At 43.0% G+C, this 18,331-nt stretch overlaps 1 protein-coding gene across 2 annotated transcripts in view; it reads left to right on the top strand.

Annotated features, from left to right (window-relative positions):
* Nucleotides 1-18,331, top strand: part of EDRF1 (erythroid differentiation regulatory factor 1) — a 411,894-nt gene that overhangs the window by 255,420 nt on the left and 138,143 nt on the right. For both annotated transcript variants that reach the window (XM_078643521.1, XM_078643520.1), the window contains one exon: nt 15,340-15,451. In XM_078643521.1, coding sequence (XP_078499647.1) covers nt 15,340-15,451 — 112 coding nt within the window. The remainder of the gene's footprint in view (nt 1-15,339; nt 15,452-18,331) is intronic.

The raw sequence follows: 18,331 nt of genomic DNA, 5'->3' as shown, positions 1-18,331 counted from the left end.
TTCCTCATAAGTATACACCGTTCCACCTAAGCCACATAGAATGAGATGTTCAGATTTGTGTAAAAGAAACAGCTTATCGACCCAGTTCCATCAAGTCAAAAAAGTATGGGCGTTTAGTAAAAATAAATTCTGGTGTCAAGGTAAGGCAAGTAGCAGAATACATGACCTATTTCAAACTTAAAAAACATAAATAATATGAAGAAAAAATAAAAGGTCCCAGATTGTAACTTAGTATGAGGTCTTCTTTGAACACAATATAGATGCCGGAATGGGCCCAGTACCTATTAATAACCGATATTTTCATGTCCCAGTAGCAAGAAAATATTGGAAATGTATGTGAATTTTAGGGAAGAAACACCAATACAGTGTAATGCCATTCAGCCTGAAGCCTTTTCCAATCTGATGGCAATAGTGTCAGTGCATCAGAGGTTGAAAAAGATTTCTTGCTGTCCGTACTCCACTGCAACCTCAAAGTTAGATGGTGCTATAAAGCTTTCATTTCAAGGTCTGAGTTTCTCGATGAATGTATTTTGGAGCAGCGACTTTTTTTCTCTCTGAGATAATGTATTTTCCTTTGATCAAAACACCTCACAGAGGTGTGTCTCGTATCCTCTCTGCATGACTCAATGGCTTCCCACATATTCAATGTGGTTGTTGGGGTTTCACAGATATAGTGGAAAATAACTTTGATGTCGTTCATTGTTTTTAAAAAACCAACATTTTAATTTTGTGGGTATCCGAGATGATTTATGTTTAGGATTAAAGAAGATTTACGCTGATCAATTTTGTCAGTGGATTTGAACAGTTGAAGACTGTGTCTAATTGTGTAATGAAAAGGCATAAACCTGTGTAACCTCATAGTGCATTCTTTAAGGCAATTTTGTGTTTCTGCACTGATAACACTCACCTGTGCATTTTACCAGTGGAAAGCTATGCTATAGACACCTTTTTCATGTTTGAAGGGTGTTGACCACTTTGAAAACAGAAATGTTCACAGCATGTGTGGCTGCGGATACACATGCTCTGCCTACCCTTGCCAACTAGTGTTGGGCTCGGGTGAATGCAGCTTGTTTTTCTTCAAAGAAGTCTTTCAATTTACGAGGTCTCCTCTGATTGTGAATGCGCATGGGCAGGACTCCATTGTAAAACTGTTTTTCACCGCCATCGGGTTGGGACATGATTCAGGGAGCACTGATGAGTTTGTCAGTTTCTGTCATGGTCTCGGAGTCTATTGCTTTCTACCCCGTTACAACGAGAATTCTTTGCGATCTGTGCTAATAGTGCTGATTCCATTTCTCCAGTCTGTTGTTTCGAGTCCCCTGGCCTCTCAGCCCTTGCTGCACTTTGGGCCATATGCTCCGGGTTACCCATGGAGATTGAAGACGTGCCTGAGGCAATGGAACTTATTTCTTACAAGAGATGGCCTCAATGCCACTCTGAATACCCTGGTTGATCTATACGCCATCCGCAATCTTTGCCTCTTGCCAGAGCCTGACTAGAGCCACTGCGACTGTTGCTCGGCATTCCCCAGCAAGAATATTCTACACCAGCCCGTAGACTACCAGTGGGCCCACATCAGGATGAAGCAATACTCTTCAGGAATGGCAGATATTTTTGGCTAGGCTGATCACCTCGGTGCTGAAAAAAAAAGGAAGCATTTGGATGGGTTGCTTAACCTTCCGGCACACAAGCCCAGCCCTGTGATAGTCGATTCGCATGCCTCGGAGTCAGGCCTGGAGGAGCTCTTGGAGGAGGAAGAGGCATTCAAGTATGTTCCATCGACCTCAGCTACTTCGTTCCATGCTTGAAGACCACACAGTTGATACCCCAACCACTCCAAAACCTCAGAAATTGTTTCCCTTCGGAGCTGAGCACGGCCCCTCCGGTAGAAGGGCATCGAGCCCTATGCCGAAGCCACCCTTTGGTGCGTCACTGCCTCAGAGCACTGGCGACGGTGACACTGAACCAAGGCTTTGAAACGGAAAATAGACCCTTCCAGTGGCCTTTATCCTCAACCGTCCCCAAGCCAAAGGACCTCTGTCAGTGGCGAAGCATCAAAGCCAGTTTGACCATCAAAACCATCAAAGGCACTGAAGCAGCGTCCTCGAGCACCGAAACTATAGTCTGCTCTGAAACCCTCCAACATTGAGGAATGCCCCATCCTTAAGAGGCTACAGTACAAGCTGGCTGAACGACAGAGAAGGATCATCATCCTCCTCATCCACCCACGCACAGGAATGATCTCGGCCTCAGCGAAAACTCTACCCAGCAAACAAAGGCTTGCCTGTGAGGAAGTCCTGCCACAGGACACTCCTGTGCCCATCTTGCTTCTCAAAAGGTCTAAGGACTAGGTCCCCTCTCCTCCTCGTCCTCCTCCTCCTCCTTCTCCTCCAACTCCTCCTCTGTCTCCTCCACCACCATCTCTCCCTCCACTATACATTCAACCCCTATGCCTTTTCAGGGGTCCCCTGAGTCTTACTCAGATAGTGGCAGCCTTAGCTCTTATTTCCTGGGTTAGGACTTTCCCACAATCTACCCTGGAGTCTCGGAAGGCCCCTGGGAGAACTGCACATAGGCCCTCGGCAGACCCGGACTGACTTGTCGGTTGACACCATGGCATACTACAGCATTATCCAACGCACAGCCACCTACCATATGGAAGAGAAGTATGCCACCCCAGAAAGAGGATGAATTTTTGGTGGAGACTCTCTCGAAGACCGAGCATTCCATCCAGTACCTCCCCATGCTCAAGAGTGTGATTAAGTCTGCCTGTGAAATTTTCAAAGACTCCGTTTTATCTTGTGTGGTCACACCACACAATGAGAGTGCAAACCTACGCCTTCTGACTTACTCTACAACAGGGGCCATCTAACTGCTTTGTAGTCACAACTGCGAAGACGAGAGCCGCAGCTCAGGCCACCTGGCCACTCCGCCTCTCAATAAGAAGCGAAACCTGCCACTCTTTGGTGAACACTGCTTTGGATCACAGGTTGACACCACGCTTGAGAAAATCAAGAAAGACACAAAGGCTGCTAAGTTGATGGGCACCTTGCAGGTTCCATATGGCAGGGGCTCCTTTCGGAGGCAACATCAAAAAGGGGTCTGCAAAGCCAAATCTCCAGAACCCACCCAGTCCTATCCTAGGCAGCATCAGGGCTACCAACTTGGCGGCAGGGGCTTCACATGGCGCTTGTGTAGAGAAAATAGCTCCAAGGGCCGATGCAGAGACACCTCTAGTAAGGGAGCCTCCATCTTTAAAAATGTGCTTACTGTGCATCCCCCCGATCACACAATGCCTATCGGGGGAGAATTCAATGGTTCCTTCCACTCTGGGAAGAAATCACCAGACCAGTAGGTCCTATCCATCATCGATCACTGCTACTGCCTAGAGCTCCTGTCAACCTCACTAAACGTTCCACTCTGCACCCACACCCTCAACAAAGAACATCTCGCACTGCTTAAGGAGAAGGTGCAGCTGCTCCTATCCAAAGGAGCCATAAATCCATTAATACCAGAGCAAGGGCATCTACTCTCCGTACTTCCTCATTTCCAAAACTAAATGATCTCTCAGATCCATCCCCAAATTCTGTCCTAGGATGCATCCTGTCAAAACACTATCAAATGATCACCCTACAGGATGTCATCCCCTTACTGCAGCAAGGTGATTTCATGACGGCACTAGACCTGAACGATGCCTACTTTCACATTCCGAGCCATCCAGCTCATAGGCGCTACCTCCTCTTCATGGAAAGTGTTCAGCTATTCCAGTTCAAAGTACTAAACTTTGGCGTCACCATGACCCCAATAGTTTTTACCAAATGTTTAGCAGTGGTTAACGCTCATCTCAGAAAGGGGAAGTGGGAGGGGGGTATCTTGCGTCTTCCTCTACCTCGACGATTGGCAGATCAAGAGCTCAAGCAGACGGGAAGCATAACCCACGCCCAGACTGCAGTCGCCCTGCTACACAGCCTGAGGTCCACAATCAACACCACCAAGTCTTACTTGGAACCACTTCAGATTCAGCCTTTCCTATGGTCAATACTCAACTCTGTAGTGGGCAAAGCCTTCTTCAGGCCCCAAAGCGTGCAAGAATTCCTGCAGCTTCTACCTCTTTTTCATCCACTCCTTCCACTTCCAGTCCACACGATAATGCGCCTCCTGGGAGTGATGCTTCATGCATTGCTGTAGTGCCTCATGCCCTACTACATGTGCACCTGCTTCAGGAATACCTATCAAGCCAGTGGTCACAAGCGGAGGGTCAGTTTGAGGATAAGTGTTGGTTAGGGCCGCGAATAGGAGAATACGGTGATGTACAAACCATGCCTCATGTCACAGAATTTTAATGATTGTAACTTACTTGTCATAGACACCACTGAGCACCGCTATGTTGCATGATGTCACGGTTTGTACACAAAGAAACAGAAAAAATATATGTATTTGACGATATGAAAACATCATGCATTGGGATAATCACGTGACCACCAACCGCACGTTTGCATTTTAACTTTTCGATCTATTTTTCTGTCTACTATTCGAAATCCGACAGTCCACACAAGAGCACTTAACTTGTCCGTCATTTTGACGACCAAACCATCGGTCTCGACACATTGAGTCATGAGCTCTTTGAACTCGATACATGACACATGAGAAAGATATCTCCCAGGAAACCATCTGTTTACAGACTTCCTCGAGAAAGACATATCTCTTTTGTTGAGGTAATACTAGCATAGACCAAAAAATAAAAAAAAATTGGAAAACAGATAATTTCCACCATATATTCACGGAATTTTCTTTATTTTTTTTGTAAATACGATTACAAATAACGCAGTTTTCTCTTTTTCGCTAAACCCTTACTTCAACCTGCGGGTGTAAATATTTATAATGACACACTTAACGAGAACACCACCCAACATGGTGGACCCATAGTTTCGTTTACGGTCTAGCATTTTTGTTCGCAATGACTTAAATACACTTCCTGTTTCCGGGTCACGTGTCCGTTCACTGGCAAACGGCGACCGGGAAACTTTGGAGGAGGGATAACACGTATCAGGTAAGAACGCTCTCCTCGGCCCCCCGTTTTCTATCTAGAAGATAGAAGTTCGTAATCACGAGCTTTTAACTAGTTAAGAAACAGCTTAGAATTGCTGACTCATTAACTACAGTAATCTTTTCCTTAATTCAATTAATAGAACAAATCGCCAGGACTGTGCGATACAACCGTCCAGAGGACGAAAAATTTACCTTTAATGGATCCCCTCCCGGTTACAGCCTAATACACACACGTATTAAGGTACAGTGTGTTTTTTATCTTACCTTTATTGTGGAACTGGGTTTTTTTTTGTCAGTACTTGTTATAGCCCATTAGCACATTGTAGGTACTTATACCATACACCGTTTTTTTATACAGCATACGGAGACCACCTTCGACTCGACGGTCTTACCATTAACAGAGGCATACACACTTGTCTTACAATCTACACAACTTATCGACTCCCAGTGAACACTTGGTAAGCTGTATTTTCGACCCCTTCCTTTCAGTGACAAAAGATTCTCCTTAAGAAATTGTCTGCCCTCTTCTTATGCTTTCCTGTTATTCTAATAGATGGACATCTACATGAGTATTTACTCTACTAAACCTGCTCACGTGCAGGCTAGCCACAAGGTAGGCTCTCTCTTCCGTTTACCGCTATTTCTGGTGATGTTTACTTTCCTTCTGGATTCATCTGCATGCACCAGGTTCTCTTGCATGCAGTTCACGTAACATCATTTGAGATACACTTACTCTGAGACGTTGTTGGCATCTAGATATACGTTTTGCTTTTAACGTTGGTTGTTAATACAGCACCTACCACTTCTAGATATGTGGTGGTACATGACCCCATAATATGAAAAAGACATACGATATGTTATCATGTGAACGTGTAAATACAGCTCTAACACTTTGTCTTAAAACAGTCACTTGAGTCACATGCAATACCCTCTCACACTCTGGATTCTAAGGGATAAACGGCACGGCATGGGGGTTTGAACAGTCACACACAGTCACAATTTTTGACTTGGTAAAGTGCTGTAATCATTTTTTCAACGAAATCTATACACATATCGTTTTTTCTGTCATCAGCCCTGAAGAGTCGTTGTGAACTATACCCACACGACGAAACACGTGTCGGCTGATTGTGGACCTATTAAAACGACCTACCTTGAGACACACTTCCAAGATTCTGCATCTGTCCTTTTGTGATACTGTTGTTGTGTTTGAATTAATCACTTACCAGTGGCAAACCCTATGTGATTTGTGTGCGAGAGCAACGCTGTTTCAGTTCAGTGGGATTCTTTTGAATTTCGCCTTTGAGCGGTTAGGGGCTTCTCCGCTCGCTCTTAACGCACCACACCACCACCAAGTTAGCGATACCTTGAGACGTACACACTAGGTAGAGCGCCTCATTCTTACTGAGTTGTGTTGAAAAACCCTCTTCGCTGCATTTTTGTTTGGGCCGTGACCCATTGCTCTCTGTAGTGCTGCAACAGAAAAATGTGCATCTCTATTCGGCTGAGGAACACATTTCAATGGCATGACAGTCGAGGGTCTGTGGCCGAGCCATCAAAAAGGTCTTCATATCAACCACTTGAAAGTGTTAGCCATTCATCTAGCTCTCAAAATCTCAGCAGATTCAAGGCAAGATAGTCCTTGGGCTGACAGCCAACATGACTGCCATGTTTTTCCTACAGAACCAAGGAGGCAGTTCCTCCCCTCCGCTATCGGCCCTAGTGCATCTCCCACTCATTCCTTATGTAATCAAGAAGCTCAAGCAAACCTCCCTCACTCTTATCCTGGTGGCTCTGAAATGGGCCAGACAACCCTTCTAGAAATGTTCATCGCCCCCATGAGAAGCTCTCTAACAGACCGGACCTTCTCAACAAACCCATGGCAAACACCGACATCCGGATCTGGAACAGTGCAACCTGGCGATTTAGTTCCTGAGATCTTCGAGTTTGGTTACGTTAATCTCTCTCAATAGTGTATGGACATACTCAGGAAAGCCCTTACGCCCAGTGCACGCACCTGCAGTGCTGCTAAATGGAAGTGTTTTGTACACTACTGTACTCCAAACCACAAATATCCTCTTATGTCTAAGTGTCAAGATATTATTTGCTACCTCGTTAGGCTACATGTCAACCTAGCTACATTTAGCAATCACTGCTGCCTATATGCAAAGTAGGAAACAAAATTCCTGTAATTGAAGCTTTTATGAAGTGCCTCAAGCGTGTCATTCCAGCCCTTGTCTGGAATCTCAAGGTTGTCCTCACCAGACTTATAAGCCCCCCTTTGAAACACTGTGTTCATACCTTTTACAGTTTCTCTCTTGGAAGGCTGCCTTCCTAGCAACTGTAACGTATCTTAGACGTATTAGTCAACTCGTAGTAGCTATCATAAATATCAGATGTATTAGGGAATTACAGGCCCTCACATTACAGGAACCATTATTCCAGTTGCATCAGGGCATAGTGGTTCTTAGAACCAAACCAAAGTTCTTAAACACGGTAGTCTTCCGTTCTTCCTTAACCATACCATTGAGCTCACAGTCTTCTTTACACCACCAAACTTGGTACCTGAAAGGGCACGTCATACACTTGATCTCAAGCCTGCACTTTTGTACTACATTGATAGAACCAAACCCTTTTGCAAAATCCAGCAGTTGTTTGTGGCCTTTTCACAACCTCATAAAGGTCATGTCATTTCTAAGGCAGAGATTGCTTGGTGGATTGTCAAGTACATCAAAACCTGTTACCAAAAGCTAAAAGAACCCTACCTACCCACCCACCCCAATCCTCACTCAACCCGCAAACAGGGTGCTACTATTGCTTTTCTAGGAACTATATCCATAGCAAATATTTGTAAGCTGCCAGATGGTACGCTCCACATACTTTCACAAAGCACCATTGTGTGATAATCTTGCTAGGCAGAAAGCTAAAGTTTGTCAGACTGTCCTTAAGACTCTGTTTCAGACCTCTGCACCACCCACTAGCTAGCCACCGCTTAGGCATGTACTGCTTTACATTCTATGCAGAGCATGTGTACGTACAGCCACACATGCGACAAACAGATTATTTGACTTACCCTGTAAACATTTGTTTGTTGCATGTAGTGATACGATTCACATGCACCCACCCTCTCCCCAGAAGCCAGTGTGTGTGACAGATATCTTTCACTTACTACTATTTTCTTTATCTATACTCATGGACAATATTCTTTTCTGGGTGAAACAGTCTTAGCAAAGGAGTCTGTGCCCATGGTTTTCACAATCCGAGGAGGAGTCACTGAGACCGCGCGACTCAAAAGACTCCTTCTAAAAAAAACAAGATGCAGTTGTCTGAGCCTAACACTAGGTGGCAGGAGTATGCAGAGCATGTGAATATACAGCACTACATTCAACAAACAGATGTTTTGAGGGTAATCCCTCAAGCAATTTTTAAGCATGACTCCTCGTTCTGGGGCAATCATCTTTTTAACCTATACAAAGAAATAGAGCTCCTAAATTACATACCATCGAACTGGTAAGGCTCGATATTGACACCTATTTTTAAAGGTGGAGAGAGAACTAATCCATCAAACTATAGGTTAAAAGCACTCCTGGACGTTGAAGCCAAATATTATGCCACACTCATTCTAGAAGACCTGAAGGATTGGTCTGACAACCTCAACCGTATCCCGCTCAATCAGACTGGCTTCAGGCAAGGAATAGGGACGATAACGAACATCTTAGCTCTATCTCTAATAGCTAACAAATGTAAGCAGAGGAAACAATAACTTTACCTCTGCTTTATAGACCTAAAGTCAGCATTTGATAGGGTTGATCATCACCTCCTGTGGAAAATGTTGCGAGCATGGGACATACCTGAAAGTCTTCTAAAAGGTATACTGTTATTTTACTCTAACACCTGGTTGAGAATTAAGATAGGTGATGGGTCCAGACTCTCAAGGAAGCTGATAACGACCAGAGGCCTCAAGCAAGGGTGTGTTCTGGCCCCACATCTTTTTAACTTGTTCATGTCAGATCTATCACAGAGGCTAGAATGCACTAACTCTCACCCGCCGAAACTTGGTAAACTGGTACTCACTCACCCTTCATATGCCGACGATGTGGTGTTAATGAGTCAAACAAAGATAGGTCTTCAAAGAGTTTTAAATGAAACATCAGATTACATTTCAGCAAACAAACTTGAAATAAATACGTCAAAGACCAAAACTATGGTGATTGGCCGTCAGCGGAGAAGTAAGCAGACAATCTGGCTTAACGGCAACCAACTTGAGGAAGTTAAAAAATATAAGTACCTGGGATTCTATGTTGACAACACACAAAATCATATAGAACAAAAAAAGTACATGATTCAGAGAGCCAGTGTCCTCCTATTCGCCTTCAGTCAACTGGCAAAAAGTTGAAGGGTCCATCATACAAACCATTGCTCGCAGTAATGATGGCGAAAATCCTTCCATCGATAACGTATGCCAGTGCTGCTTTTCATGGAGAAGACGGAGAGGTTTTAAACCAACTAATAGCATCCATTTATAAAAAAGTATTTCAGATACAAAGGTCGGCCTCGCCGGCACAGGTTCGGCTTGAATTTGGCTTAATGAATGAAGATATAGGGAGAATGTATGCTACAGTAAAAACCTGGTACCGGCTGAAACAAAATGCAGCCACATCACAAATTAATGAGGCCCTATGGACCGAAGTAAACGAGGACAGAAACTCTCCTTTTAATCAATACCTGTGTAAATCTCTCTCAATAATCTGTACAACTGACTTATGGAACAAAAATCTGCCGTACCAGTCTTTCAAACAAGCTATAAACAAAGTAGCTAAAACCCATTCAGCACAAACTGACAAAAACATCTTCAGGTTAAGATTGCATGCTTGGATGGTAATAAACAATTACAAGTCTCTTGCATCGGCGTCATACTTGAATTTGCCATTTTCAATTGATGTTAAAAAACAACTAATGACATTGCGTTTTGGAAAATTACCATCCATAGCAGACCAGCCGACCTGGGTGCATTCTGGTCCTAAATCCTGCCGGCTCTGTGATCACTACAAAGAAGACTTCATCCACGTAATTTGCACTTGCAATAAAATTTACAATGAACGAGCCATTCTGCTTAAAAAAAGTTTCAATGTGAGAGGCATTAGGTCCTGTAGAGCTGCTATAATTGCGTGCCTAAATCCTTCAGACCCACAATTGAACGGTAGACTGATCAAATGCCTCAAAGTTTTTTCAAAGCTTTGTTAAAAGGGTCAGAATTCTGGTAAAAGAAAAATGGATAAACCCATGGCTATTGAATTTTAACAATGAAATTTTATGAGTGTCAAGTAGCGACCAAATGGATATATTGTTTAATTCTTTTTTAATCTGTTTTGTATAACATAATGCTTTTATATTGTTATGTTTTGAATTAACTAAACAATAAACATTTACTTACTTACTTACTTTCTTTAATGCCTATTTCAGTGCATAATATGTGTAAAATATTAATGCAGGTATTAGAACAGTATTAGTGATCTTAAATAAGCCCAAGTGTGAACACGGAAAAAGCAGGACACATTACATTGTAAAGGATTCATTTGTATCTAGTCCTAGCTAATGAACATATATGCACCAAAATACTGCCTTTTGATGAGACTTCAGTATTTGTTGGGTGCGCATATCTGTACTTCATCAATATTTTCCATTATTCTGCCTGTATGCAGGACAAAGCTAGATTGTTTGTATCTGGCCATGTTTGTTATTCGGTGACGACCTTGCTCAGCTCCTATCGGAATCAGAAGCTCCTCTCTCTCACTTTGAGAGTTGTAAACAATCATTTTATGCCATTTCTCAACTTTATTTTAAGAAAATTACTCTGAAGATGCAATATGTAAGGTCAGAAGAAAAGTATGGAAACTGACTAGATATTCATGTTAACATCACTGTACCTTCCTCTAGGTATCACACATTTAAATGAGTATATTAGTTAGAAGCACATATGATCTATGTAGCACAAGTTGTTATACAATACTAAGCATAAATGCATTTGAAGTAATCTCTGATGGGAAATGATTAACAATATTTCGGGTCTGGAACCGATCACAAATGGTAAATGGACACGTTCTTAATAAGCATTTAAGGCAAAACAAATAAAATATGAAGTGCTTGCTTTGCAATGTGTGCAGGACTCTTTTACATTCCAAAAGTAAACTAAATTGGCACACCATTAATTCGAAGTCATACATGCATCGTATGTAGAAGGCAATGTTTTTTTGCTTTGTTTAAGTAGTCTTTTTTTTTATTATTTTACTCTGGATTTGTATTATGCCCACTATATTCATTGACATACGAGCAGTGGCAAAGCACATGGGTCTGGCTAGTGCAGTCATGCACAAACTCTATTGGTATACTTTCGCACATTTAAACCAGATTTTTTGTCTTTGCCAATACTTCTTACAGTAGGTCTTAATGTCTGATACAAGATGGCCTTCAATATCTGCATATAAGTCGGAAAGTCTTCCTTCTATATTTGTGCCCCTCATAATATTCTCATGTATCGCGCCTTCTCTGGGCTTCTGGTATCACCTACCTACAAAACATTGATCTCCCACCTTAGGGGTATTAGGTCACACAGTTATGAAGTCTCTCAACAGTCTTCATCACTTTTTTCCAAAAGCCTTTCCCTGCTATTCTAGTCTCTTTGGATGAAGACAAAAGCCTTTGACTAAGTGGATTGGTGCTTCATACGGCTAGTCTTTGAGAAGGGGGGGCTTGGGACTCATGCTGCCTTTCATGATTATGACCAATTACGCCCCTTCTAAAGCTCGTATAATGCTCAACAGCCAAGTATCTCAAGGATACTCTGCCGGGCTGCCCCCTTGACACCCCCACACCCCCATTATTTTCACCCTATGTATTGAACCACTGCGCCCCACATCAGGTAATCAGATACCATACATGGAATCCCATTTGGAGCTCAAACATATAAACTAGTACTCTTTGCCAATGTTATCCTTTCATTGGGAGACCCATCTTGATCTTAAGAAGACCTACTTAGACAGCTTTGATAATTTGAATGACTGGCGAGACATAAAATGAATAAGAGCGAAAAAGGAGATTCCGAATTTGACATAACCCCCATGATGAGGTAATCAGGCTGTGAAAAAAGATCCAACATATGTTAAAAATGTAGGGATAAGAATTGTTCCGCACATTCAGGATTTAAACAAAGTAAACTAAGTAAGTGGGCTCTACTTAAAGGACAGCACCAATGTTAGGGTGTGAAGAAGATAAAGGTAGCCATGGGCACTGGATAAAAGGGTTCAAAGGGAGGGGTAATTAAAGAAATGAGTGGTTACAAGAAGTTGAATATTGTGACCCTACCACTCGCTTATGCAGAAGCAGTACAACTGGTGCCCAACGAGAAATAAACCCAACCCTTTATAGGAATGTTGCACTAACGTGCACAAAACATTAACAAAACCTACATTAGTTTTCTTCCTGGAGGAACTGCTTTGTTGATGACCTGCCCGCTACATTTTTTGAAAATAAAATAACTGTGACAGATGAAAGTGCCTGCCCGACAACTTCCTCGTAGATGAAGGTGGTGACCCAGAAATACAGAATCTACAAGGTACATGACAATGAGAAGTCCACCAAATGTAGGCTCTTCACAAAAAACAACTCGTTGGACGCTGGGATTATAAACATAAAGTAAAAAAACAAGATGTCATAAACTGAAGGCTTAGGAGAATCAAATACTATATGATTGTATGGGGAGCTCTGTGCTCTCCAACATGGATTCATTCATCCAGTTGGAACAAAATAACCAGACCTGATCTAACTCTGAGACCGTTTATTTTATGCATTTATTTTTTTGCAATACTAATGAAACCGGTGCATTTACAAATGTTGTAAATCATTTTACAGATGAGTTTACATATCACATTAACCATACCACTTTGAGAGAGAGAGGACAATGAATGTAGTGTCATTAGCTGGTCTGATTAGGTATTTTTTTAAGCAAAAGTTTGACATTACAGATTATAGCAGTGTTTAAGTGGAATATAATGTCAATGCTACATTTTCCCAAACTATTGGATGATCAAACCAAAGACATAAACAAGTAACCGACTCCAACATTAACAGATCAGATTTTCCTTCCAACTTGCCCACACCTTACCCCCGGCTAGTTTCCATCAATCCTTTGTCAGCATAGTTGCAAATGACAAAGTTTAACAGAGTTTTCCCCCATTTAACACATATTTTAAACATTATATCCAAAGAGGTAGTCATCTACATATCTTACTTAAAGAGCTGCAGGGCCTTTAATCTTGACAGGCTAACTCTGCAGCGATTGCCCCATGATGTAAACTCTACCAGAGGGACCCAGAGTCTTTCAAAGCTGAAAGACTTTTACATTACTGGAGAGTTGCTCCGTGTCAACTATATACCAAAGGCGACTATACCAGTGAAAGACCATAGGGTGTGAGAGTGGGGGGTGTGTGGTGACGAGGGGAGGGGAGATTGTTGGTCTTTTTCTAACATGGGGCTATTGTTAGTTTGGCTGTTACTCAGCAATACCACAGTATAGTTCTTGTGGCACTTGGTAAGGCATTTAGGCCTGGTTGTTTTAAACCTCACAGTAGCAATTCAGGAATGTGTGGCAGTGGGTTACCCAAGATCTCCTAAACCACCCCTAATATTTATTTCCAGAAAGGATGGCGTTCCCATCAAAAATTAATCATACAGCCACAGTGTCCACATAGCCATCAGCACATTGGGCTAGCAGCTGGTAATATTCTGCACACCTTATTGGGGTGATGGTGTGATCCATAAAGCAGTTTGCAATGTATTTCTCTTATTGTCATGGAGAATGGACGTTTATTGATGTCTTTCTATAGAGTTTCCCATTGTTTGTGTGTGATTCTTCTGCCAAGTGCCTTATCCCCTTATTTTGAGAATGTTTTGGTTTCCAGTAGTATAACATAGATCCCACTGAGACGTCAACCTGGCGAGAAGTTTCTCAAACATTATTTTTTTCTCGTGTGGTGGCTAGTTTCATTTCTGCATGCACTGGCTCAGCTGGGCATAGTGTAGCCATTCATTTTCTTGCTGATTGAAGTTAAGTTTACTCTGCGTAAATGATTTCATTTTACGGAACGTGTCTCATAAGTTGGCATCCCCCTTCTTGCTGTTTACCAAAAGGGCCCCTGTTGGAGTACTGCCTACAATTGTGGGTTAAAGTGATTTGGGGTTACCAACATGGAAAGAAAGACCAATGTCTCTCCCAGGCCATGATGTCCAGGTGTTTAATCCTGCTTAAGTGGGGGTGCTTAGTTCACATTCAAGTCTGTGTGCTCCTCGCAGCTAGAGCACATCCCACAGAGGTCTCGTTAAAATAGCCCTCTCCATGTGTGTCTCTCAAGTGTCTGTTTCCTCCTTTGACCATTCTATTATTATTCTTAATTGTGTGAATATTTATTATAGTCTAAGGTTTTGTATGGCCAGCCCCTCCATCTCATTTTTTGTTTACCTTTTCTAAGTAGCCGAATGGATATTCTAGGTCGCACACCCTACAAATAAAATTGCCTCTTGTAGGGATACAGAAAAATTATTCTTCCTGAATTGCTAGTGCTAGTAAAAAGTACATTTACCTTTTAGTACATTAATTCGTCCTTTCCAAGACTGGAATGGGGGAGGGAGGGGCATCTATTCAGGTCTCAGTGTATTTCCATGAGGACTCTCTACCCACCTTTTGTGACTCTAGAAAAGCAGGCTCTAAACGCAGCCGCCGACTTTATGCTTGATTGCCTCACATGACAGGACCTGGACGCTCCTTCTCGCCATTGATGATGTGGGAGCATCTCTTTTGCATATTCTAAGTTAGGGATCCGTTCGCCACGTGTGAGATGCTGCCTTCCTCGTGAATGTTTGTTCAGGCTTCTGCAATGTCAAGGGGTGCAGGCCAGCATGCTATTGTTTGCAAGGATTTGCACTTTTTCACGTGTTGAAAGTTTTGTCTTTTATATCTTCACTAGTATATCCCCATCACTTTCTGTTTTCAGAACATACATATTCTGTTCTTTTACTGCCAGAGGTAGAGCTTGATCAGTGGCATAGTGATTTCAGCTCCACATGCCTCAAACTCTTTTATCTGAAAATCTCTTCACTCAAGTTGATTTTAACTATCTAAAAGGATGAACCACTTAAGATGTCCTACAAAGAACTAATGTGGAAAGGAAGCTTTTATGTAATTGTTTATATTATCAGGAAAGTGGAATTGCTTTTTATTAGTTTTTTTTTTTTCAATAGGGTTGCTTGCAATATGATGGTGAAAAAAATACAGAACAGAAAACACTATGGAACTATCCGAACATTGCTTCTCAATTGTGTGAAATTGTTGGATAAAGGAAGACATCCTCAGGTATAAAATGCTTATTTGTGTATAATTTACTAAAATGTGTGGCATGGTGTGATTTTACTGTCCCAGCTATGAATGATTTTGAAACTTATCCCTGATAAATGTTGGATTATTATTACTGTAATTATCGTGAACAGGTAGATTTTGGCAATGCTATCTAATTGGGCACTGCAAAATCAAGAGTAGTCCAGTTACAGAGGGCTCAGAGCGCAGCTTTGTGACTAAAAAAAGGAAAGACCTTATCTTCTTGCCAAAATAGATTTACTATGCCTTCTAGTGGATTCCAGAATCCACTTTGAATATCTAGGCATTATCCGTAAATGGAATGTATGACGAAATTCCGCATGCGTTTTTCACGCATGCCTTAGGAACTCCGTAATTTGGACGAATGTGTCTTTAGCACGCATTTGTTCTGCACACAAGTTATTTTAACGACTTGCCATAGGAGGGCAATGGATATTGGAATAGTTTAAAAAAAAAAAAATCTTTTTATTGAAATATAAACATATAAACAAGCAAGGCGAAGAGATATGTTACACGAAGTACCAAGTCACGCGGGGAAGGAAAGACAATACAAAAAAATTGCAATCAGTATATGGAAGGCGAGGGGGGAAGGACAGGGCCAAATCAATATACATACAAGAAATAATGAGAATGCAGGGTCAGGGGGAAGGTGGGAAATCAGTGTTTTCTATTACGGGTGGCGCGCAGATCTCGCCACGATAACTATTCCAAGGTCCCCACACTCTGCACCACTTTCTGGGACGACCCCGGGCCAAGTATACTGTTTTTTCCCTAAACATGCACCAATCCATGTTCTCCGTCCACGTTTCAACCAAAGGAGGCCTTTGGGAACCCCACAGTTGAGCAATATCTCGTTTGGCAATCATGGCTCCCTGGGTTGCCCATTGTGTCTGAGCGACATTATAATCCGTGGGTTCCCAAACATTTAATAAACACCGTCTGGCTTCCGGTCAAGAGGGCAATCCCTGTTACTGTGCTCATTACCTCATATACTCCTTTCCAAAAGGCCGCAACCTCCCGGCACTCCCAGATAATATGGAGAAACGTACCTATCTGCCCACATCCTCTCTTACACAACCCCTCCTCAGAGAAGCCCATGTGAACCAAACGGGGGCCCGTGACGTACACTCTATGAAGGATCTTAAGCTGAACCAGTCTGAGTCGAGCTGGAATCGCAACCTCCTTTGGAGAGGAGATCGCCGACTGCCAGTCCTCGTCGTCCAATTCAAGGCCGTCACGGGTACACAAGTCCCGAAGATGCGAAAGGAGGTCTGACCTATCATTAATCAATTTTTTATAGACTTAGGAGATAGTGCTGTCGGTCACATATCCATCCAACAGTCTATCCTCAAACGGGGATGACTCTGGAATGACCTCCCCCATCGGAAAAACCGATCTCAGAGTGTGGCGCACCTGAACGTAGCGGAAGTACTCTGTATCGCTTAAAGCAAACTCAGTCTTCAGTGCCTCGAACGATTTCACCTGGCCCTTGCCCAGAGGTCTCCCACCTTACAAATACCAATGAGGTCCCATTTGTCGAACCCCTTGGTGTTCCACAATTTACCAAGTCTATCGGAGGCAAAAAGAGGGGTCACTAGAGTCAGGCGATCTGTCCATCCCATGGAACAAGTTGCATCCCGCCACAAACGCACTGCAATCCTGGTGGGTCCCGACAATACCTGAAGTACAGATTTTTTTAAGTACAGTGCCCTATAGTAGTTGCCCCAAGGTAATAGCCATTTATCCATGGCAAAGGCGGGATTAAAGTCCGGACCGTAGATGCAATGATTAATGGCACCCAATTGAGACGCCCAATAGTATCGTTTTATGTCAGGGAGCGCAATACCCCGTCGTACCACGGGAGCGTTAGCTTGGCGAGCGCAATACGGGGTCTGTTGTCCCATAAGAGTTTCCTTTGAAGGTCCTCCACCGCACGAAAGTAGCTAGCCGGGACGATATCAAGAGTGTTTTGGAGAGCATACAGAAAACGAGGCAAAGACATCATCTTAAAGAGGGCCGCACGACCCAGCGGCGAAAGCGGAAGTCGACGCCAACCCGCGACGTCCTGCTTCAATCTAGCCAAGGGTGGGAGAAGATTACGGTTGTACCTAATTGCGGGGTCCAATGAAACGTAGATACCAAGATATTTGAACCCCATTACTGAAATTTGAATAGGACAATTACTCGGAAGAAGTGGGACCTCACCAGAAAGGACGTATAAATAGGATTTTGTCCAGTTAATAATTAGACATGAGTTCTTACCAAATGAATTCAAAACATCACATAAAACTATCAATGACTTCCGGGGGGAGGTTAAATACAGTAAGATATCATCTGCATAAAGCGAGATGCGATCTTCAAACTCAGATGACCACCGAATACCCTTCATCGAAGGCTCCCATCTGATCCAAGCAGCGAGGGGTTCGAGCGCCAGGGCGAACAAAAGCGGCGACAAAGGACAACCCTGACATGTTCCCCCTCTCAAGACCAAAAGAAGCGGAAACTCGACCATTAACAACAATTTGCGCGAGGGGGTCTCCGTAAAGCAGCCTCACCCAGCTAATAAAACCAGAGCCAAATCCGAATTTAGCTAAAACCTCCCATAGGTACGGCCATTCAACGGTGTCGAAAGCCCTCGTGGCATCCAAGGACGCCAAGATGGCCGGCTCATGCAACGTCGCGGCTCTCGCGAGAACACCGTGCAGACACCTATGATTCAAAGCGGTGTTCCTATGCGGGATGAATCTGGATTGATCCGGATGTATCAACTCACTGATAAACGTGATCAATCGGTTGGCTAGTACTTTTGCAAGACTCTTGGGCTCGGCATTCAAAAGAGAAATAGGTCGATACGACGCA

This window comes from Lissotriton helveticus, chromosome 5_1 (assembly GCF_964261635.1).
Source record: "Lissotriton helveticus chromosome 5_1, aLisHel1.1, whole genome shotgun sequence".
Lineage (NCBI taxonomy): Eukaryota > Metazoa > Chordata > Amphibia > Caudata > Salamandridae > Lissotriton > Lissotriton helveticus.
Note: the sequence above shows the minus strand (reverse complement) of the source record. Positions and strands in the feature narration are given on the sequence as shown.